At 37.4% G+C, this 25069-nt stretch overlaps 1 protein-coding gene across 3 annotated transcripts; it reads right to left on the bottom strand.

Annotated features, from left to right (window-relative positions):
- Positions 1-261: 261 nt before the first annotated feature.
- LOC121234262 (DCN1-like protein 2) lies at positions 262-24046 on the bottom strand. 3 transcript variants are annotated; one of them, XM_041130130.1, is made up of 11 exons: positions 23704-24046; positions 16562-16623; positions 11815-11951; positions 11116-11174; positions 10962-10985; positions 4093-4175; positions 3911-3975; positions 3653-3702; positions 2722-2823; positions 1463-1522; positions 262-759 (listed from the first exon to the last, which is right to left on the bottom strand). In XM_041130130.1, exons 1-11 carry the CDS (start codon positions 23704-23706, stop codon positions 625-627), a joined length of 780 nt encoding a protein of 259 aa, XP_040986064.1. In that variant the 5' UTR covers positions 23707-24046; the 3' UTR covers positions 262-624. The 3 variants fall into 3 exon arrangements, with proteins under 3 accessions (XP_040986064.1, XP_040986063.1, XP_040986065.1); XM_041130129.1 differs by having other exon boundaries at positions 3653-3759; positions 23704-23976; XM_041130131.1 differs by lacking the exon at positions 1463-1522 and having other exon boundaries at positions 3653-3759; positions 23704-23989.
- Positions 24047-25069: the final 1023 nt, after the last annotated feature.

The following is a 25069-nucleotide window of genomic DNA, read 5'->3' as shown; positions in this document are numbered from 1 at the left end:
GCACAACAGCGATCATAGCCAGATATTATATACTATATTCTCGACCCTCTTCTACTTACGTTGACGTGACATCATCAGTTAACTCTCAAATTTGTCATCTCAAAAGATAAAAAAGAATCTAAAGGTTAATGAGCGATGTCATTCCAACATGGTAGGTAGAATGAATATGTGATACATAGCATAACTCAGATAAAAATGTGCTCTAGAAGCCGCAAGGATTTCTATGCAATCACATCACAAGAGGAGATTTATGCCCAAATCTATTCTGAACTCTGTCGACCATTCGATTAAAATACTTTTAGCAGCACTGTGAATCCATAATATTGGATCAATAAACATGAAGAGATATTTCAATTCCAGCATACAGATAAATAACATGAAGAAACAACTTCTCCAGACAATAGAAAATTCGAAACAGTGAGAGAATGCATTTACGCCATCAACAGTAGCACTGACTATATAAGTAGCATATGGATGTCACTAGAAAACGAAGGTTGAATTCAGACTTGTGACTTCTCATTTCTTGGGGGGCTTCCTCTTTCAATAAACCAAATTCCAGTCACATAACACCACATTTCATAACGCTAAATAATGATATGATAAAGCACCACTCCAGGAAACCCATCATCGTCTGTGGCTCAAATCATTCAATTGACCATTTTCGATGATGCCATTCTCATTCAAGTACTCAACAAATTCATCAATAAGGTAGGGCCACGCACCTTCAGCATCATAGTCTGACAATGTTGGGCCCACTGTCTGCATACAAAGCATGATAAAAGTTAGTAGTGACGAGACCGGCGGCATCAAGTCCTCCAAGTAACCTATAACTATAATGAATACCTTAATATGCTTTGAATTTCCATCAGAGATCTATACAGATTCAAAAGAACAGTCCCATTCTCTATGACTATAATGATGGGTTTATATGCTTCCATTTCCATGGTAAAGCGAGACTACGATATCAACCAAATTTAACCTTCCTCCACAGAAATGCAATTTAATTTATAAGACTTCAAATTAAACTTCTGGTAATTTATTTGTAAACTTCAACAAGATAAAAATTGATTTGGAAACCAGAATTTATGACCTCATTCTTCTACTGCACAAATTTGTTTACCTCATATCTCATCAATAAGCAAAAAGATTATTGACATGATGAATGGTAGGGATGGGTAGGGATGGGAGTCTATGACTAGCGTCATTTCATCTTTTGCTCATGATTCTAAGATAAAGAACATATGAAAAGAGCCAGCATAGCAATAAAAGAAAAATAAAATAAAGAAAAAATTCTAAGAAAAAAAAAAACAGAAGTAAATATATCAGTATATAATTTTCCCCTCCTTCCCTTTCATATGCGGGTGTAAACGAAAGCATGCACTTCAGCCCAAAATAATGAGCAGGAAAGCGTTTATTAATGCTTTATATCTTCTTTATAAGTTATTAATGCTTTATATCTTACCCTTGCAAACTCCAAAAGTTGAGACCATGTGTCCCTAGAAATTGCTTTATTATGCCGAGCCTGAGGCAGCAATACAAAGACAGAAAGCAAGAACCAAAGGGAAAAAAGTTAATTAATCCCCTCACAAAAGAGAAAATAAGCAAACTCATGGAGTTCATAACATTAGTTCAATAGAAAAAGGTTGTAAAAAGTATACCTAACTAGACACGGAGCTATTCATTGGATTAAATAATTTGTGAAGGCAATTTACCTAGTTGCCTAACTGACCAGAGTTTTACAAGAATTCATTAGCCCAACATTGACTCAATTGGATCACAAAAAATTTAAGGATGGCATAGTTATCACAAAATTGACTGGGATATAAATCCTTCACTCCCTTTCTCTCTCACCCCTCTCTGAATAAGTAGTATAAGCTTTATTATTCTCCGATGATTTTGTTTATAGGTACATTCTCTGATGATTTTGTTCATAATCAGATTAGTCCCCTTGATTCAACAGGACATTATAATTTCCTTCTTCAAGATCTTAACTTTTACAGTGCTGCATTTCCAGAGCCAGCATTCCTCTCCCTTCTGACTGTGTTCTTTGTTCAGCATCATCCAATATTTCATCAATAAGTAATGCGGCCTTTAAACTTCAAGCTTGTATTGGCAATGCCTTTTCGTTCCAAACATAAGTCTTTTTAGCATAATCTCACTGCTTAGGAGTTCTAAAATGAAAATTAAAAGCTAGGGAGCAATAAATAAAAGAAGGAAAAAATAGAAATAAAGGTTACAGAGTGCACTTAATAGAGAGAGAGAGAGAGAGAGAGAGAGAGTACACATAATGTAAATTAAAGATACATGTCTGCTTGTGTGTAAGGGGAAGCCAATATGGTGATTGGGGGGGGGGGGAACCTTTGGGGGTTGCGTATACAAGGCATGAGCGACTTCTTTTGGGGGCCAGGAAAAAAAGGAAAAGAAAAACAAATCTAACAATGTCATAGGTGCCTATGTGAGACACATATACGCCTATTCATTTATAGCTTCATAGACCTGAAAGTAGATCCACAGAGTCCCCTTTGATGAATTAAACACAATACACTTAGCACAATATTTTCATTTCCCACAGCAGTTCAGCTTAACATTGCTTTATTCCCAACTATACACTGCCAGCTACATGATTCTTTTCAAGATAGGTAACAGGAATTCACTTATGGATTCTCATCCAAAAGTTTGAAAACGTGGTTAAAACAGATCACACGATGGATGATAAGCTACCTGTAAGAATTGGCACCAGTGATCAACCAACGGCCACTGCTTTTCAGCAAACAGTAATTGCCACATTCCAATAGCCGTATCCAATGCTAAAGATTTCTGACCCTGAAATACGCAAAGACAAATCAGCCTGTGTGAATAATTGAGGTGAAGACCATTTGGGCATCAATTAATATAATAGATCAATAATATGTGAATAATTGAACTTCTAGTGTCAAATATAATTCACAGCTAATAAATGTAGTTCAGAGCTGTCCAATAAGTTGAAAATAGATTTCCTTTTAATTGTGAGCGCACATGGTGTGTCAAAAGATGCACATGCGTCCTTGTGAGTTTAAGGTCATGTTTAGATTCCAAAGGTTTTCAGATTTTTTTAGATTTGTTTTATTGGTAAACAAGATTTTTTTTATCATAAGAATAGGCAAGAGCTCAAGTGTATGGGACATATACAAGACCAACGCCTATGCACTGCTAGTTTTTTTTTTTTTTTTTCATTTTCAATTCAAACATCTTTTAAACACCAAAAAAAATCTCAAAAAAACAATATTTCACCCAATCATTTACCTTTGTTTCTGGAACCAAAAAAAACAAAAAAAGCACAAACCATACATTCACAGAAAATTAAATCAAACTAAAAGACTCTCCATCCAAATATATTTTCTACAAAGCCCACTAGCTTCAAAAAACCCGAGAAAACCCATCGCAAAGAAGTATACAAGGGATGCTCAGACAAATAATCTAAATCTAAAATTAAAATAAATGAACTAAGGTTAGGGTTTTGATCTTAAAAGAAGTATTAAGAATAGGCAAAATGAGTAGCCCAAGTGCCATGGTATGCTGCAAGAATTGACACACAAACACAGTTCTCATTTGTAGAATTAGAGATATATATTCATTTGTCAATCGAAAGCCTTTTATGTGGAGAAGAAAGTACCTTTTCTTTTGCCCAGCCAAATGCAAAATTATAGATCTCAAAGAACTTTTCTGGACAATGACAAGAAGCAAAGATTATTTCCGCAACAAAAGCACAATTGTTTATCTCTGAGTCAGAAAATGATAATCACAAAAATATCTTTAACATTACCTTTAAGAATATCAATTTAGGAAGCACTTTCCCAGAAAAGACTCATAAAAAATGATATCAAATTATAAATTCAAGTAAATAACAAACATCGTGAATCATTGAACATACGTTCATCTTTCAGCTCAGATCGCAGAAAAGGTATTCTTTCACGGAACTTCTCCAAAGAATCTATCCTGTCATTAGAGTATATAAACCATTGTCAGGGTTTCGTCATAATAATTCAAAACTCCCAATCCATGTGATTATAAAAAAAGGACAAGTAAATCAAACATATCTATTGATAAATTTACCCTAGTGCTTGAAGTCCACCAAGAAACTCCTGCTTGGAAAACTCACACATGGTGGCAGCCTTCATGTGCCATGAAACCACCAACTGCAATAACAGCGGCAACCCACGTTCTTAAGAATTGCCAAGCCACTCATTATCATCGTAAGCATTCATAAAGTGAGACCAAATATACAGAGAGAAATTATAAGTATGTATTCAACTACAAAATATCTCGATGTAGAAGTTTAATAAGAAGCATGGTTAAAATTTTCTCCATTGGAGATGTCTTGTGACCTCACTACGTGGAATGTTAGTTTCATCAGAGTAGCTCATGACTTTGAGGTAGAAGCCTTCGCTGCATTCTTTAATCTTCGACTCCATTGGTGCGACATGAGGGGGTGGAAACAAGCCTTCACTCCAATTTCTAAGAATTTACAGTTTCAAAAAGGAATAGGAGCAGTCAAAATCATAATAAGCATGCTGTTCATGCCGAGGATGCTTCTTTGGGGGACCATTTGGAGATATCTGGTGACCTCGCTTAGTGGAATGTTAGTCTCATCAGAGCAGCCCATGGCTTTGAGGTAGTAGCCTTCACTGCATTCTTTGATCTGCTTCACTCCATTGGTGTGACACGAGGTGGAAACAAGCTCCTTTGGGCCCCTTCCAAGGAAGGATATTCAAGGCCTGCTCTTCTTACGGAGTAAATTAGGATATTATGGGATTTGATTATAATTTACGGAGATATGATTTGGGAAATATTTATTGTATTTTTGGTGATAATTTCCTTTCTAGCTAGATTAGATATTGATGTAAATTAGGCTGTAAATACTTACCTTGTATAGCATATTAGACGCAGAGAATCTGGCAACAATCTTGTATATTCTCTTCTATATAATGAAAGCAAACCCTCAGTAATGGGTATTCAGACCAATTTGACACGGTATCAGAGCCCCTACTCTGATATTCATCTTTGTGGTCTTAATCCTTCGTGTGCAATGGGAAGAATTTTTTTTCCTTCCTCTGTTTCTGCAAGTTCCATCTTGCTCTCGATCAGTCGGTCCTTTTTGTGGTGACCCATTTTGTGGGTTTACTGTTCTATGGTAGTCAACCTCCTCTATGGTGCTGTTCGGTTTTTTCTGTGGTGGTTGAGTGGTGTTCAACCTTCTCTGTGGTGGTCGTTGCTCCGTTTCTGGGCAGTTTTTCTCTCTCTCAGTGCTTGCTCTGTGGTGGTTGGGTTGTTGTGGGACCATCGGCTCTCTCTGTCGCAATCGGCAGTTTCTGTGGCGGTTGAGAGGTGCTTGGCTTCCTCTGGTTGACATCGGTGCTGGGTGCACCTTCTTCCCTGCGTGATATCGGGCCTATCAGCACTCTGGTTTGCCGATTCTTTTGTGCTGGGCAGGTATCATTACTTGGGCTTCTTTCTTGTGGGCTTATTTTGGCGTTACCTGGGCTTCATTGCTATTGGCCATCAATTTATTTTTTTCCTTTGTCGTGACTGCCTAAGTTTATTTGGTTGGATATATTCCTGTTTTCTACATAACTTTCATCATGTTTATTGAGAATACTATTGTTCGCTTTACAAGAAAGAATTTTCCTACATGGAAATTTTAGTTTAAGATGTTTTTGAAAGGGAAATAATTATCAAATCATATTCATAGTTCTGCTAATGTTCCCACTGATGAAAAAGAATTTGCTCAATAGGAGGTCGAGGATGTTAAGGTGATCTCTTGGCTGTTGGGGACGATTGAGTCTCACCATGTGACCAATTTTCGTTGTTTTACTACGGCTCAGGCTATGTGGGATTATCTCCACCTTATTTACGACCAAGATCACAGTGCTCGGAAGTTCCAATTGGAATTGGAAAATAGTAATTACAGTCAAGGTAATTTACCTATTGAACAATTTTATTCTGGTTTTATTAATCTTTTGAGTGAGTATTCTGCTATTGTTCATGCTAAAGTTTCCCTTACAACACTCGTGGCTCTTCAAGGTTCATGCTAAGAGTCAATGCGATCAATTTTTTATGAAGCTTCAACCTGAATTTGAGCATGTTCGAGCCGGTTTATTGAACCGTAATCCGATTCCTTCTTTGGATATTTGTTTGGGAGATTTATTGCTTGAAGAATAGCGGTTATCCACTCATATGGGTATAACTTCTGAGAATGTAGCCTATGCAGCACAAAGGAGAGGGAGGAACAAGTTACAGTGTTTCAGTTGCAAAGAGTTTAGTCATATTGCTCGCAACTGTCCTAAGAAAGTTTGTAACTACTACAAAAAAGGGGCTCATATCATCAAAGACTATCGAGTGCGACCTCAAAATCGCCAATCCCAAGCTTTTTAGGCTGCTGTTCAATTCTCTTCTTCTTCTGCGCCACCCACTGTAAGCTCTGATTCATCTATTCTCACACCAACAATAGTCCAACAGATGATTGTGTCTGCTTTTACAACCTTAGGCCTGCAAGGTACGGGTACTAGCTCAACTTCTTGGCTTGTTGATTCAGGCACTTCTAATCATATGACTAGTAATACGATGGGTCTCCATGGTGTTCGTAAGTATAAGGGCACGCAAAATATTCAGATTGTTGATGGCAGTACTATTCCTATTACTACTGTTGGTAATTTGGGCTCTTCATTTCACGATATTTTTCTCTCCTGGATTGTCTACAAATTTGATTTCTATTGGACAACTGGAAGATAATAATTATGATGTTCATTTTTCTCATGGTGGTTGTCTTGTGCAAGATCAGGTGTCGGGGACGGTGATCGGTAAGGGGCCTAAAGTGGGACATTTATTTCCTTTACAGTTTTCTATTCCTAATGTTGTTTCTCTTGCTTGTAGCCACAGCTCCTGCCAATAATAATAAAGTCTGGAATAAGAAATTGGGTCATCCTAATTCTGTTGTCTTGGCTCATCTTATGAAGCATGATTTTTTGGGCAATAAAGATTCATTTTCTTCTTCTCCTGTGTCTTTTGATTGTGCTACTTGTCGTCTTGGTAAAAGTAAAACTTTACATTTTCCTGCGCATGGTAGTCATGCTTCTAATTGCTTTGAGATTGTGCATACTGAAGTTTGGGGTGAGTCCTGTTATTTCTCATGGTCAATATTGTTATTTTGTGACGTTTATCAATGATTATAGTTGATTCACTCGGATATATTTTCTTCATTCTAAAGCTGACGTGTTTTGTCTTTGAAAAAATTTGTTGCACTTGTCGAGACAGTTCAGTACTTGTACCAAAACTTTACGTTCCGACTCAGGGGGGAGTACATCTCATTCTTTTCGGACTTTTCTTTAGCAAGGGGGGATCATTTCCCAGCGTTCTTGTCCTTATACCCCTCAACAAAATGGAGTTGATGAGCATAAGAATCATCATCTCTTAGATGTTATTCATACTTTGTTGATTGATTCTTTTGTACCTTCTAAGTTCTAGATAGAAGCTTTATCTACTGCTGTCTATTTGATCAATCGTTTGCCTACTACCACTCTAGATTATGATTCTCTCTATTTTCGATTATTTGGCATATCTCTTGAGTATCAATCATTTTATACTTTTAGGTGTGTTTGTTTTGTTCATCTGCCACTTGTTGCCCAGTCTGTCACGTGTGCCTTTATGAGATATAGTCCTACTCAAAAAGGATTTGTTTGTTATGATGCTCAAGCAAACAAATTCCGGATCTCCCGAAATGTGATTTTCTTCAAAAAATCAATATTTCTTTCAGTCTCAAGTTATTTCTGATCCTCCTATTATTCTTCTTCCTGCTTTTAATGATGTGTCTTATTCTATTGAGCGATTTAAACCAGGTGTGCTGTATCATCGATGTCTTTCTCCTTCTTTAACGCCCCTTCCAACCATTGATCTGTCATCTGATTCTGTGATTCCTATACCTCGGTGCTTTACCCGGGTTACACATCCACTGGATAGGTATGGTTTTCTCTCGACATTGTTTCTGTTCCTCACTCTTATACCCAAGCAGCCACCCAAGCATGTTGGCAGCAGGCCATGCAACAAGAAATCCAAGCTCTTAAAGACAATCACACTTGGGATCTTGTGACTTGTCCCTCTGGTGTCAAACCTATTGGTTGTAAATGGGTGTACTCAGTCAAGTTTCGATCTGATAGCTCACTGGACAGATATAAGGCCCATCTTATGACTCTTGAGAGCCGGCAAGAGTATAGTATTGATTATGAAGAGACATTTGCACTTATTGCCAAAATGACTATTGTGCGGACTATCTTGACACTTGTTGCGTCGCAAGGGTGGTCTCTTCGGCAGATGGATGTGAATAATGCTTTTCTACACGAGGATTTGAAGGAAGAAATATATGTCTCCACCTCCTGGCATGTTTGCTACACCTCCCTCAGAGGTTTGTAGGCTACGCCGATTCTTGTATGGACTGAAACAAGCTCCGTGTGCATGGTTTGATAAATTTTGCTCTACCCTACTTGCTTTTCATTTTACTCAGTCAGTATAATTCTTCTCTTTTTCTTCACAAGACTTCCGCAGGAATTGTATTGTTTCTGGTATATGTTGATGACATTGTGATTACTAGCTCTGATACTGAGTTAATTAAGCAATTACAACAGGATCTCAAGGCCTCTTTTCACATGAAAGATCTTGGTCCCTTGCAATACTTTCTTGGCCTTGAGGTGCAGATTACTCCAATTGGTAAGTTATTACACCAGCACAAATACAAGCAGAAGGTGATTTCATTGGCTGGTCTCCAATCGGGTAACTCTGTTCTTACTCCCTTGAAGGTAAATCTTAAGTTTCATCAGGAGAAAGGCGAGCTTCTATCAAATCCATCCTTGTATCGGCAACTCGTTGGGGGTTTGAACTACATGACGATTACTCATCCTGACATTTCTTTTGCTATGCAGCAGGTCAGTCAATATATGCAGGCCCCCGACATCTTCATTTAGCCACTATCCGCCGCATTATCCGATATTTGAAGGACACCTCTACACGCAGGTTGTTCTTTCCTAAGGAATCTTCCTTACAGTTGGTGGGGCATAGTAATGCTGATTAGGCTGGATGAGCGGATACTCGTCGCTCTGTTATTGGCTGGTGCATTTTCTTAGGCAATGCACTCATTTCTTGGAAGAGTAAGAAGCAAGACAAAGTTTTCAAGTCCTCCACTGAGTCTGAGTATCGGAGCAATGTCTTCCACATGCTCTAAGATCATATGGCTCCGTGGCTTATTAGGTGAACTTGATTTTCTTCATCTTCATTTCACTCCTCTTTATGCTGATAATACCAATGCTATTCAGATCACCGCTAATCCTATCTTCCATGAGCGTACGAAACATATTGAAGTCGATTGCCATTTCATACGTGAATCCTTTGACAAACATGTGATACTCTTCCTCACATTTCCACCAAACATCAAACTGCAAACATATTCACTAAAGCTCTTTCTCGGCACCGGCATCAGTTCTTGGTTGACAAATTGATGCTGGTAGATCTACCAGCATCAATTTGAGGGGGGATGTTATAGAGATAATTTAGGATATTATGGAATTTGATTATAATTTACGGAGATATGATTTGGAAAATATTTATTGTATTTTTGTGATAATTTTCTTTCTAGCTAGATTAGATATTGCTGTAAATACTTACCTTGTATAGCATATTAAACGCATAGAATCTGGCAACAATCTTGTATATTCTCATCTATATAATGAAAGCAAACCCTCAGCAAAGGGTATTCAGACCAATTAGACAGCTCTTTCAATAATGCTCTTATCCCTAATGACAATAGTTAATTTCCTTGACAGAGTATCTGGCAAACTGGTACGTGTTTTGCATGAACAGCCTTTAAGGGGAAGATTCTCAACTTTGATAATTTGAGGAAAAGACACATTGTTGTGCTTGACTGGTACTACATGTGTAAAAAGAGTGGGGAGTCTGTGGCTCATCTTCTACTCCATTGCAAGGTTCCTAGCGTTTTGTGGAGTGGTTTTCAACTGATGGGATGGATCATGCTCAAAAGAATAGAGGATTTTATGTTATTTGAAGAGGTAGGTGTTTGTCGAGAAATCATAGCAAAGTGGAAAATGGTTCCTACTTGCCTCATATGGCGTATTAGGAAAGAGAAATGAAAGAAGATGAGTATTGTGAACCGACAACTAAGGAGCTAAAGACTATCTTTCTCCATGCTCTGCTCCTTTTGACAGCATCTATAGATTTCAATGAGCTTAATTTTACATGATTTTCTTCTATTATTTTCTCTTTCTAGATAGGTGAATTAATTGTATACATCCGGTGTACTTAGATTGCTTCTTTTCTGTTTTAAATTTAGTAATCTTATTACTTAAAAAAAAAGGAGGAATTCGGAAGTATATAAATCTAAATCTCGCCAACCTCCTTGATTAACCTAAATTATAGCCAACACTAGAAAAGAAAAGGGGCAAAAGGGGGCATTAACTGCTCAGACAAAAGACAAAAAAAAAATGAGGAAACTACGAAAATAATAAAATAAACGACCAACATATCACTTACAATATCAACTCAATGAACAGCCATGATTGAACTCTCTTTTGGCCTTTTTTTTAGGGGACAGAGGGAGAAGGGATCAGAATCCAACTATAAACTTCCTGATTCTGCCAGATTTCTAAAATTTTCTTAGACTGCTGAGTTTTAAATTGTACCTTCTTTATTACTGGAGGATCAGAAATTTTGTAGAACTAAAACAAAAATCAAGATTTAAAAGATAATTCCTCCACAACAAACAGATATTTAGGCATGCCTGCCTCAGAGATATCTGCCTTTTGTTGAATCTTTTTCATAGCTCGATAGATAATTTGATAAGCCAATGATTTTTTTCCGTGTTTCAGAATACGGTTAACCAACATGTTAACTAATCGATTCCGATCTCAAAGCGTTACACATACCGTAACAATATCTTGCGGATCCACCTGCAAAAAAAATGGGTTCATGTCATTTAAACTGTGAGCATCAATTTATTTAAGATAAACTTCGAATTTACTGAAGTCAAAAGTAATCACTAAATTCCAGATTTTTAGAAAACTGATTCGTAATAGCTACCTGAAGATCATTGCAAAGGAGAGTAATACCATCAACCAGTATCATATCACTGTATGGATCTGTGAAACATATCAGACACAATTTTCTTAGTCAAGAGATATTTCAGACATTAAAAAAAAAAAAAGTTATTTCCCCCGCCCAATTCTTACAAAGTCCTAAATTGAAGTTGGTTTAGTCATTTCTGCTCCTCAACGCTTACAGGCCGAAATTGAAAACCAACATTACAAAGACCCTGCTCCACTAAAAACTAACATATCGAACTTTCCGCACCAAGTCACGAGCTCTTTCAACAAAAGGGATAAAAAAAACTAATAAGCTCTAAAAAAGTCCATACTGATAAGCACTGTTTTAAATGACAAGTAAACCCTTTTTTTTATTGGCACCATGTGTCCAAGAGCAAAGCAAACTAATCACGGTGCATAAGCCTTCGCAAAGACTTTCCTGCAAGTGCACATCGGGTAATTCAAGGAGAAATTCCCCCAGCACGATAGTGTTTGCGTTCAAGAGGATTCGAACCTTAGATTTGGAGGGAGCATACCACCAAGACCAAGGCCCTTACCAAATATGACAAGTAATCTAGAGCTGTCTTCCACCACCACCCCCTCCCCTCCGGAACCCAAAAGAAACTATGCTAAGGGGAAGACATGCAATGCGATGCCAAAATGGGGCAGCCCAAGTGAGAGTATAAGTAAAGCTTGCCTTTATATCTATTGAAGAGCTCCTCCAAATGTCTAGAGTCGGTAAAGTTTTTAACCTGGGGCTGGCTGTAGAATACATCGAATGCTCCTTCAAGATTCCAATCACTGGCCTTTAAAGTCTGGTGGGCAACTTTTTCACTGAAATAGGATTGGAATGTAAGATTCTAACATCAGTAAAATTTCAGCTTAAAACCATACAAAAATAAGGCTACTCTCTCTATCTCTCTTTGTTGCACTCTCTCACACAATAGAAATGTGCATGTGAAAATACACAAACACTACCACATGATCTCAAGCAAAGCATTTGTATAAAGCACCTGATTTTCTTATCAATAAAAAGGAAACTATAGAAACTACAAGTACAAGATGACCGGCTAAGATCGCACAAACATACCTAATAAAAGCTGACCTAAGCCTTCAATTTCAAATGCATGATACTTGGGAGGGTGGGAAGGGGGGAAAGATTTGGTAAAGGGGGATGATAATAAAATAATATTTAAATACTCAAATTGTTACCAAAGCTTAAGAGGACTATAAGCTTGCAAAACTCAAACATCATCCAAATACTTTGTCAGAATTATGTCATCATTTGGCATTTTTTATGATTCTTCAAATCAGAATCATAGCTGTCAATGATCTTGAAAAAATCACTAATTCACTTTACTTCAAGCTCAAGAACAGTTGCATCAAGTTCCATGCTTTTCTTTATCAGTGAATAGTTGCATCAAGTTCAATGCTTAAAGGCAATCATTTATATTATGTCCAAAAACGAAAAAGGAATGCAAGAAATTCACATTCAAGTACTAAAATTTTTTATAGATAGCATTTGCAATATTGCAACGGCATATCATTCCACAAGGCAACCTTGCCATTAATGAATTTGACAGAAGATGGATAGATTTAATCACAAAAATTGTAAACTCAAGGAGGTAATTACTAAAATTAGAAACCTAGGAGCTTTTTGCAAATTCATAAAACCCAAGGACTAATTTTGCAAATAACCCCACCCCATATCGCCCATGTACCTCATTAGAACATCATCCGCCTTAGACCACTCTCATTGGATTAGCTAAAGTTAAAGTACATTTTTTATGAATGTAAGATGAATTTAGCTTTTAGCTATTCCATTCACATAAGTCTCCACATTGGAATAGCCATTTTTTCATTATATGACAATAAAATAATATAAGATGAATTTAATTTTGGCTATTCACATCAAATCTCCACATTGAATTATCCATTTATTCATTATATAGTAATGAGTAATTAATAATTTCAAAAATATTTTAATTTTTTTAATTATGAATTTATTTTATTTTATCATATTTTACTATTCATAATATTATATATTAATTAATAATCATATTCTAATTATATTTTTTCAATTATCATTTAAAAGGGAGAGAAATAATTAATATAAAATGTATTTGATGAATAAATAATTCCTTTCAAATTTGGAAATAATTTTAGAAGTGACTAGCTAAATTCCAAATATTTGGAATTTAGCTATTCCAATGTGATCACATTTTATGGTTTAATAGTTAAATCTTCAATGGATTTAGCTTTTAGCTAATCCAATAAGAGTGCTCTTAGAGCATTCTTATTGGATTGGTCAAATACATCTTCAAATTTTAGCTAATATCACATGAATTTACATTTGCCTATTCCATTTAAAATTCAATCCCCACATTGGATAATCCATTTACTCTTTATATAATAGTAAAATATTATTATTTTAATAATTAATTATTTATTTTTATTTTTATCACATTTTGTAGTTCTACCAATTAAATGTTAATAATAATTATATTCTAATTAAATTAATATTAAAAAAATTATTATTAAATGTTAATTATATTCTAATTAATTTAATTTGTTTGCTTGGAGTGAGAAACTAATATTTTAATGTTTGATGAAGCAATTGTAGTTAGCTATATTTGGTGAAGCACTGTAGCTGAAATCCAAATTGTTTTAGAGATGCCCAATCCAATGTGATGTTTTTTTGACACAAATTATCTAAATTTTAGCTATTCTTCAACTTTGGCCAAGCCAATGAGGATGCTCTTAGGCATGCCTAAATTTGGAATTCACCATGCCTTCCCACAAAGCCTCCCTTTCATTTTGATGCTTGATGCTGCCGAAGCCATTTCTCTAAAAGAGCATGGTTGAACAAAAGTAAGTGCCTAACTCCCTAACCACCATTTGAAATTGAAGGGCACACCTTAGCCCAATTTACTTGGTGAAATTTGAGCTCTTCATCTATACCACTCTATAAAGAGACCCGCTATGAATATAACACATTACAGAACGACTTTACATTAAACACCATGTGCTTTGAGGGGCCAACCAGATCTTATCTGCTCCACCCCTATTAGGCAAAACCAAATACAAGCAATACAAGAACGTGGTAATAAACTCCACCTCCTTGTATTGTGCCCCCATGACATCCAATTGGGGTGCATTACCATAACATTGCAAATGATCTAAAAATGAAGATTCCTCCAAAGCGAACAATGTTGAATAACTCTAGGAAGCTACCATGAGAGTCTGATCCCCACACTTGACCCTGTGCCGTGGTGAAATATGAGCTCTTCACCTGAACCACTCTATAAAGAGTCCTGCTATGAATATTACACATTATAGAATGACCACATTAAAAACCACGCACTTTGAGGGGCCAACCAGATCTTATCCACTCCACCCCTTTTAGGTGAAACCAAATATAAGCGATACAAGAATGTGGTAATAAACTACACCTCCATGTATTGTGCCCCTTTGATATCCCATTGGGCTGCATTGCTAGAATATTGCAAATGATGTGAAACAAAAGGTTCCTAAAAGCGAGCAATGTTGAATAACTCTAGGAAAGCTACCTTAAGGGCTAGTTTGGGTAGTTCACTACTATTCATTATTTTATTATTACTTTTCACTTACTTTTCACTATTATTTACTACTAGTAGTAGTGAACTACTCAAACGCAACTTAGACTATGTTTGGTTGTTGAAATCAACTCAACCCATCTCAAACTAATCATTGGTGAGACTCACTACTTTTTCAACTTCCCATAAAAAAAATTAAACACATCTTAACCTACTTCATACATTCAAACACATATCTCAACCTATTTACATTCAAACATATCTCAAATGACCTATCCAAGCAGGCGACATTCTGCTGTTCAATGGACTCAAAAGCTAGCCCATCGATCTTCGGCCTCCACTCCTCAAGTTCGGTAAGTAACTGCTCAAAATAACCAGCCACATGGTCTTGAATCACCAGGATCTCCGTACAAACAGCTCCATCAATATTCAGCATCTCAATGGCATTAGTTTGCCTATGGGAGTTTGCCACTCTATGAAAGAACTTTGTGCTACAATCACCCTCTTTCAACCACAAAGCCCGTGATTTATGCCGCCAAAAAATCTCATCCAATAGGGTGACCCTCTCTAGATCTGAGTAATTCTGTCCTCCAAGCAAGTTCCTCCAACGAAATTGCTCTTGTATACGACTTGTGTATTTGGGCTTTTGCCTATTCCTACGATTAATAAAATCTTATTTACCGATTCAGAAAAAAAGAAAAAAGAAAGGAAAAAAAAAAGGTCTGATCCCCACACTTGACCTTGTGCCAAAATTTTATCATTGATCCATCACGCACAACATATCTAGTAAAACTTTCACCCAACCCCTCTTGATATTTTTCCAAAGGCCTACTCCAAACAACCCATTAACTTCACTAGGACACCACACTCCTCATGAGCTACCATATTTTGCATCCACTATCATTCTCCAAAACACACTCTTTTGCATAATGCAAAAGCCATTTCCCAAGAGAGCTTGATAATAGTGTTACACTGAAATAAACTTCAGACTCTCATCCTCCCAAGGATACTAGAGAGCACGCCTTGGAACACTTGAACCAAATGGAATGAACTACTCCCCACACCACCCCCACAAGAAATCCATTTGTAATTTGTCCAAAAGATTAACACGGGTAAAATAGAACGATTTTCCATGCTGGAGATCAAGAAACTCATGTATAGAAGAGGCACCCAAAAGACAGTAATAATTCATACATGAAATAATCCATTTATAACAGGTAGCAGAAAAAAAGCTTTCTAGATTAGAAGTTCAATATGCATTAAAGATAACATTAAGGAAGTCATTGTAAGAACCAAATATCCGAGGAATAAGCACAATCTGAAGCTAACAACAACAACAAAAACACCCAAGACCACAAACCTTTCTTGTGTCAAGTTGCAGTGGAGCACCCAAAAATTGATAAGCTCTAGTTGGATTATAAATCAAATTTATGCCAGATTTTTGCATTTCTTGACATTACTAATAAATTGTGCAGGTGGATTGCTATATTTTTTGTGAGGCAATCATATTCAAAGAACAGAGGGGCCAACCGAGTAAACAAGTATACAATAGGAAACACCCAACTTGGGGGCAGACAAAAAAGAACAAAGGGGACAAAAAGGAACATCATACAATAAAATCTAGAAAATTAGTGAAACAGAGGCCGTCTAGAAATAAAGGGAATTGTGCAGGATGATTATCCCAGAAGCATGCATGCATTGCACAAAGATGATAGAGTACCCCATTAAGGTCATACTTTCAGGCCCAACCTCCACCATAGAAAGTGCTTTGTTGCAAGTACTTTGGCAGAGTAAATTAAAGGAGTATCAATAAGCCTCCAGATTAAAATTTAAAAAAAAAAAAGAAAAAAAAAAACGTTGGGGTATTACCTTGCACCAGTGATTGTCATAAACTGTTGGAGTTTGTCACGGTGGCCTCTACCTAATTTATGCTGTCAAAAAAGGACCAAAAAAAAGGGTATGCATGTATAAATATTATGGAATAAATACATGCATAACAATACCACAACCAAAACTCAATGCAATATGAATTCTGATTACAAATAAACAAAGATGAAAAAATTTAAAACAAAAGCACAAAGTTTATTTGTATAGAAATAGCATGTCAACTTAAACTGGTTACTAAATTGAACCTGATGAAATATAAAGCAAATGTGTAATGATCATGCATAAGTAAACCTGTTGCCATCCTCTGATATGTGTGAGGGTTATTCATGGAAACTCAAAGGATGACAACAAAATAAAGAATCCTCTCTAAATAGTACAGATAAGCACTTAAACACCGACCGCCATGAATGCACGCATGAACAAAGAAATACGCACAAGAGGTGCAAGCATGCTACTACTGAAGAAAGCTCCTACTTGAGAGTTTTCAATCTGATGGCCACACAATATTACCCCATAAAAATTATTAGCTTAATACCACATTTTTTTTATAAGCAACTTAGCCACTTAAGACCGCATAACATCACAAAAAATCAATATAGAAATGATTATTACGTAGGGAAAAATTAATTTTTTGATGACGAGAAATCCCGGAGACCATGCAAAAACCCAATGTCTTTTACCTAGATAAGCTCTGGATCCATGTAACGCGTTCCCATCACGTGGATCAGGTAAATCATTGGTTTTTTACAATTGGAACGTGAACCCTAGAAATTATTTGCACCCAAGGGTTCAAACCTTAAACCTAGAGGGAGCATACCACCAAGACCAAGACCCTTACCACTTGAGCCAACCCCTAGGGAGTATGTAGGGCAACATTAATGACATTAGTGAAACCCATATCCACCACTATCCATTAAATATTTTCATATAAAATCTCATTTATTTTATTCATTCTTCTCAATACCAACCCAAACCCAACATGCCTCCCATTCTTCCTCATTTTACTGATGAACTCTAAATAAATATGCGACTTACAAATCTGTGATGTTTCTTATTGACCAAGTAGAAGAAAATGCTTTAACCAAATGTTAAATGCATGCAATATAATTTGCTGTATAAGTTAATTTTGCATGTGTTTTTCACTTCCATAATTACTCCCATCACACACTCATTTTATACAATATTGTGAGTATGTGCTACTGATTTTCTATTATTGTTTATGATAACTCTATCCAACTTAAATTATACTCTATTCAACTTGATAGAACTACGTATTATTTATGAGTTTAGATTATTGCATATTTTCCTTAAGTTTGCAACTCCAAAGGCTTCACAAAAGGCAGTTTTGCATTTGTTGTGGCTTTTGATCTCCATATGGACATAAATATACATTGACAATCTCTCAACTAGTTGAAAAATAAGAATTAGTACCACTAAGGCCTCGTTTGTTTTCACAAGTATTCTCAACTCATCTCATCTCATCTAATCATTACAACTTTCCCAATTTCCCATACAAAATAAAATAAACAATTCAACATTTTCAAATCCCAAAAAAAATAATATTAAAAAAATATATTCTAATAATATTTTATTCAACTTTCAACTTTTATCTTAACTCATCTGCTAAAACAAACCATGGCCATGTTGGGGTATATGTGGAGACTGGTTTTGGAGCTGAAAAGGTATTTGCTGAAAGTTGGCTCGAGCCAACGTTCACTCGACATCACTCGACATACTGCTCAAGCGAAGCTCAAGTCCAAGAGTTCGCTCGGGTCCCGCTCGACACTCCGCTCGAGTGAGACACAAACCCTAGTGTTCGCTTGACCCTCGCTCTACACTCCACTCAAGCGAAGTAAGATTTCCAGCGCCACTCACTATAAATATATCATATTAGACTTGTGTTGAACGGCCTCAATCATATTTTGAGAGCAAACAATTGTCTAATGAGTGCATATAGTGTAAGAGAGCAAAAAACGCTTGAGAGTGTGAGTTGAGATTGAGTGATTGTAATCTCCTCTGGTTAATAAGATTTCTGTAACTCTGTGGACGTAAGCAATTTGCCGAACCACATATATTGCGCATCGTATTCTTGATTGTGTTGCTTTTACTTTATTTGTCATTATTGGTGTACATGTTTTGCATAACATTTCACAACAACTGGTATCAAGAGCCACGGTCGGATCTGAAGGAGAATGATGGCTGGAGATAAAGTGAATGCACCCAGGATCGAGAAGTTCAACGGCACTGATTTTGAGTACTGGAAGATGCAGATTGAGGATTATCTCTATGGGAAAAGGCTCCACCTTCCACTATTGAGAAAGAAGCCCGAGAGCATGGCTGATGCTGAGTGGACCCTGTTAGATCGACAAGTTCTAGGGCTTGTTCAGCTGACCTTGTCCAAAACAGTGGCACGCAATGTCAGTAAGGAGAGAACCAAGGTGGATCTCATGACGACTTTGTCAGGTATGTATGAAAAGCCGTCTGCGAACAACAAAGTGCACTTGATGAAGAAATTGTTCAATCTGAAGATGTCAGAAGGTATGTCTGTAGCTCAACACTCGAATGAATTCAATACGATCACAAATCTACTGTCTTCTATAGAGATTATGAGTTTGATGATGAAATCAGAGCGTCGATTTTGTTGGCATCGTTGCCAAATAGTTTGGAGGCCATGAGGACGATTGTGAGTAGTTCAGCCGGCAAGTCAAACTGAACTACGACGACATAAGTGACATGGTGCTTGCTGAAGAGGTATGTAAAAGAGACTCGGATGAGTCCTCGGGTTCAGGATCTGCCCTAATTGTTGACAATAGGGGCAGAGGACATGACAGGTCAAGCTCCAAGAGCAAGGGGAAGAGCAAAATGAGATCTGGGCAATAGATCACATGCTAGAGTTGTGGCAAGCCGGGCCACATCATGAGAAATTGCAGGAATCAAGAAAGTGCTGAGGATGATGCTGTGAACATTGTGGTAGAAGAAATTCATGATGCCTTACTTCTTGCAATGCACAGTCTGATTGATGATTGGGTGTTGGATTCAAGGTCTTCGTTCTATAGCAACTCACATCGAGAAATCATGCAGAATTATGTTGCTAGTAATTTTGGCAATATGTATGCAGTTGATGGAGAGACACTAGATGTAGTGGGAGTGGGTGATGTGCACATCACACTTCCAAACAGGAGCGTGTAGAATTTACAACAAGTCAGGCATGTTCTAGATCTGAAGAAAAATCTTATCTCTGTGGGACAACTTGATGATAACGGTTTTGTAGTAACGTTCTCTGGAGGAGCTTGGAAGATCATTAAGGGTGCGTTGGTCCTAGCACATGGTAAGAGATCTAACTCTTTGTATTTAACATCATGGTTCAATGATGTTCAGGGACATACAAGAGTGCAAAAAGGCAAGCTTGATAGCGCGAAACATGTGAGGAAGCCAAAGGGAGTCAGCTTTGTCGTTCCTCATGAAAGCCTGGAAAACTTGGCTAAGGTTGCCAAGATTGGTTCGAGACCAGATACTCATCGTGCAGTGGGAGTTGTGAGTCGTCCAGTGGATATGCTAAAAAAGGGCGATGTAAGTGGAAGACTGAAGTCAGACTTGACTTCAATATGTCTTCTGGCTTGAAGACGAGAGTTGTGAGCTGTAGAGATGATAAGGCTTGGCTGGAAACAATGGCTGGCATGTGAAGACCCAGCCTCCAAGTGGGAGATTGTTGGGGTATATGTGGAGACTGGTTTTGGAGCTAAAAAGGTGTTTGCTAAAAGTTGGCTCGAGCCAAAGTTCGCTTGATATCCCTCGACAACCGCTCAAGCGAAGCTCAAGTCCGAGAATTCGCTCAAGTCCCACTCAACACTCTGCTTGAGCGAGACACAAACCCTAGTGTTTGTTCAACCCTCGCTAGACACCCCGCTAGAGCCAATGTTCATTTGGTTGTTCCCTCGAGGCGCGCTCTACACTCCGTTGAGCGAAGTAAGGTTTCCAGCGCCACTCACGATAAATATATCATATTAGACTTGTGTTGAACGGCCTCAAGTATATTTTGAGAGAAAATAATTGTCTGGTGATTGCATACTGTGTGAGAGAGCAAAAAGCCCTAAAGAGTGTGAGTTGAGATTGAGTGAATATAATCTCCTCTAGTTAATAAGATTTCTGCAACTCTGTGGACATAGGCAATTTGCTGATCCACGTATATTATATATCTTGTTCTTGATTATGTCGCTTTTACTTTATTTGTCATCGTTGGTGTGTGTTTTGCATAACATTTCACAGCAGGCCTAAGTTGTCATGTGAAACAAATAGTCCATTTCGCTATTTGTTACAAGTAGCGGTGTTTACAAAAATAAGGAAAGCTCCAGATGCAAGGGGTGACAGCGGCGTCGGCAAGAAGGGCCACGAAGACTTCATCAAGGAAGAGGAAGGCCAAATACCTTGTAAAACCTGTCTCCCTCTCTCTCTTAGGGTAGAGAAACTAGCTCTACCTCTCAAATACCCCAAAATCCATCCAAGTCAGCACCACTCTGAACCCCAACACTTACTCCCAACGCCCCAGATGGGATTTTGACCCCAGTGACATTGTTATCGGGCACACCATTGCAAAGAATTGAGTGAAGTTAATGGATTATCATATTCATCTCCACCGATGGCCTTTCGTTGTAGATCTATCTCGCAACCAACCCTCCTCTCTCAAGATCGACTCCAAGATTGATCTCTACAACTCTTTGTCCCCACCACAAAAACCCATACAAACTATATTTCATCCCGCAGAGTTAGGAAATGCGTTGCATGCTTTGAGAAGCAGGCTCTCTAATCCAACAAATGTGTTGAAGAGCCGGGACCCCTCCCTGGTTCCGTGTCACCTGTGATTCCAACAGCCACGTGATTCGCTTGGAATTGGGCAATTCTGATATCTCTGGGACTTTATGTTCAAAGCTTGTGTAGCTCAAGCATCTACAGTACTTGGAGCTTTATAAGAATGAGATAGGAGGCAAAATCCCAAACGCATTGGGTAATTTAAAAACCTGTGTCAGCATGGATTTGAAGGAGGAATCCTAAAATCTTTATCCAAGTTGAAGCCACTCAGATTTCTAAGGCTAAGCAACAGCAAGCTGGTGGGATCAATTCTAAGGGAGCTCACCAACCTCTCTAACCTCAAGTTCTCAAAGTTTTAGGTAACCATCTTTCAGCTGCTCTTGCTTCTAATGGGTATTTGGAATATGCAGAAACGGTGTTCGATAAAATGGGTGTTAAAGGAGTTTTTCTTAGCACTCTTGGGTTTGGTGTGTTTATATGGAGGTTTAGTAGAAATTTCGAGATTGATATTGATGTTTATGCCTATACTTCTTTGATTACTGCTTGTGCTAGTAATGGGAGGTATGGAGGGACTGTAAAGTTTTTTAAGCAGATGGGAATTGAACCTATTATTGTCAGTTACAATACCCTTCTAATGGTTTATGGTAAGCCTGATTTTTTTAGGGAAGCCATACATCTTTTCCGGTTGATGCAAAAGAAGCATGAGAATTTAATTGTAATTCGTACATTTAGCAAAAGAGCTGGTTTAGTTGGACTTAGAGGGGATTGGAGTTGCCAATTTATTGATGAGGCTTTGGCAGCTAGTGGCACTTCTTGTTCATGGCTGGAGTTGCTGCCTCTATACAATTTGCAGAGACTTAATAATAGGGTTCTACAAGCTATTGGCAATGGTTGTAAGAAGTTAAAAAATCTGACCCTAAGTGCTTATTATTTCTTGAACTGTAGGGGTTTAGAACAATTGAAACAAGAACCAGATGGAGTTGGGGAGAGTGTTGACCCTGCATTTAATGATGGTGTCCAACGTGCTTTAATTGTTGACGATTACAAGGGGGCAATTGCACAGTGCATATCTGCACATAAAATGGCTGATGCTTTAGTTATTCCCCACGATGGTGGTGCATCCTTGTGGGAGAGCACTCGTGACCAACACTTTAGGGATGAGCCATTCACATTGTCTAAAGGTTGTTTCTACTATGGTGAACAATGATCGCTTGAGCATTGTTTATACCAAACCCCTAAGATTCTGGAAGGAAACCCTTGCTCTTCTCCGTAGTTTTGCACAAAGAGTGAAAAGGACTGAGCTCTATGACACGCTTATAAACGTTTGAATGTTGGTAACACGTTGGCTGCTACTCTTTGTTATATATGTGCTGGAAATATTGATAAAATTGTGGAAATCTGGTTGAGGAGTCTTCAAATTCAGCATGAAGGGAAATCATATGTCAATCTTCTTCAGGATTGGATGGAAAGAAATGAATTGAATGGTTTAGAAGCACGCGGATCTGTCCTTATGTACTTCTTGAGAGAGGCTTCCATGGTAGGGACCGAAGGCAGAAACTAAGAGACAGAAGTATGACAAAATTAGTGAAAAGAAAATCCTCGTATTTGACCCGGGTGGTGGAAGCACTAGGACTCCAAAGATTCAACAGCTTTTTGAGGTCTACTTTGGAAGCATAACCGCACCTTGTGGGCAAGGTGCTTTGAAGGGGAAGGGTTTGTCACAGCCCAAGGAAGAAACTGAGCTTTGGGCGAGAAGGCCACGGGCCATGGGCCAACATCTATTTTTCTGTTACGTTATTAGTTGCTTTTATTTACTTTGGGTTGTAACAGATATTGGGCCTCAACCCATAACATTTAAACCCTTTGCATTCAATTTTCCTATTCTCTAGCTAGGCCAATTTTGGGATATCACTGTGTAAGGAGCACTCCCTACTCAGAGGGGATCTATCGAAATGCATTAAGAATTTTCTGCTCTTCTCTCTATTCTCCTTCTTCTTTACTGGAGGTGCTCCCCTCGAAGTAAGCGATCTCAATGTATTTTTATCAAATGACTGGGGAGTGTTACACTTCTTTCTCTTGCCTTCAGTTTTCTCAGAAACCAAACATAGGCTTCCGCAGAGGAAACAAAATCAAAGGAAGCGAACTAAAATCCGTAAACCAAGAACTTGCCCGATAAAATGGGGCAAGAAACTAAAATAAATCACAGACCAAGAAAAAAAAATGGGAATCGCAAAAAACACAATTCTAGAAAGGTTCGAGAAACAACTCAAAATTTAAAACAGACTATAAACTGAATACAAAATAATCGAAACACTGACCATCTTATAGGCGTCGTGAATAAAAACCCTAATTCTGAAGAAGCAGCAGATGTAGAGAGAGAAAATTAGGGTTCCTCTCTCTGTCTCCGTCTCTCTCCCCCTCTCTAGAGTGTACAAGTTTTGGTTTGGATTTTTGTGCTTTCTGTTCTACCGTGGAGGTTTTTGTCTCTCAGTCGGTCCTGTAACGAGTTTACCAAAATGCCCCTCTGTTTGCCGCTTTTTAAGCTTGTCCAAGCTGCTCAATGATTTTTCTCTTTGCCCTTTTTGCCCAGCATTGGAACAGGGAGAATGACGTTCTTGATCGACTTTAAGAAACTACCTTAATTGTGAGAATGACGAGAATTGATTATGCAGCAAACCAAAGCAAGAACTTGAAAAAAAGTGCAACCACTTGGGGCTGCTATGATGCATTTCTTCCTTTCTTTTCACTATTTTATTGGACTTTTTTCCAATTTTTTAATTGAAAATATCACTCAAAAAGTAAAAAGAATCAATACATGCATTGGAACTAAATTACATCAATATCGTTCAACATTAAAATGATTTGTCACACTATGAGTAAATATTTTCATGTGGTGTGATGACACCAAAATGCACTAACACTTCATCTCAACCACAAGCTCATACATTACACATAGAGCCAATATGAAATTCTCGACCTAAATACGTTTTCAAGAGAATGATATTGGGGTCCCCAAAGTGTTTTGAGCTCATTAAATATGACGTCATCTACTTTTATTAAAAAATAATAATTCTATTTAAAAGCTTTCAAATAATGGTACTCAATCTACTCTTATTAAAAATAATCCTAAACTATGTATTGATAATTGTGATTGTTGTTCTTAACATGATTTCTAGTGATTTCTATATTTGGAATCAGAGCCTACATGCTAGGATCAGAATCCTTCATTTAAAAAAAAAAAAAATTTAAATTTTGAATTTTCATTTTTTTTCCTATACAACCCGAACACTCAAAATCAAATTCGTTGAAATCCGTTCGTTGAAAAACTTCAAAATCTTAGGACTTTTATTCCTCTCAATCTTCTTGTTCTTTTGATATATTAATCGGGTCTTTTAATTATGTTTTAAGGATGCAATTAAACCTTTTAATTTTTTGCCTCAATTTTGTGAAAAAAATTGAATTCCTTGTAAATAATTGAAAGACCGATCAAATTCATCAAAAGTTTATCAAACCAAGTTTCTAGGATGTTGTTTACTGGTTTTAGATACTCCTATTTCATCCTTTTGTCCTGGATTTGAGTTTTACAAAAGTTAGGGTTCATACCCATTTTAAAGTTTGACAATTCTATATCAAAAGTTGATATCCATTGTTTTAAAACACTATATATGTGTCTTTCAGGTTCTA

This window comes from Juglans microcarpa x Juglans regia, chromosome 6D (genome assembly GCF_004785595.1).
Source record: "Juglans microcarpa x Juglans regia isolate MS1-56 chromosome 6D, Jm3101_v1.0, whole genome shotgun sequence".
In the NCBI taxonomy this organism is placed as follows: Eukaryota; Viridiplantae; Streptophyta; class Magnoliopsida; order Fagales; family Juglandaceae; genus Juglans; species Juglans microcarpa x Juglans regia.
The sequence above is the reverse complement of the archived record's forward strand: the minus strand, read 5'-3'. Positions and strand labels throughout refer to the sequence as shown.

What these genes read in the sequence shown, in the direction of transcription:
- LOC121234262 (XM_041130129.1), bottom strand. An exon ending in GGTGGACTTCAAGCACTAGG is followed by an intron (nt 3,976 to 4,092) that starts GTAAATTTATCA and finishes CTCTAATGACAG; the next exon opens with GATAGATTCTTTGGAGAAGT. An exon ending in ATCTGAGCTGAAAGATGAAC is followed by an intron (nt 3,760 to 3,910) that starts GTATGTTCAATG and finishes TTTCTGACTCAG; the next exon opens with AGATAAACAATTGTGCTTTT.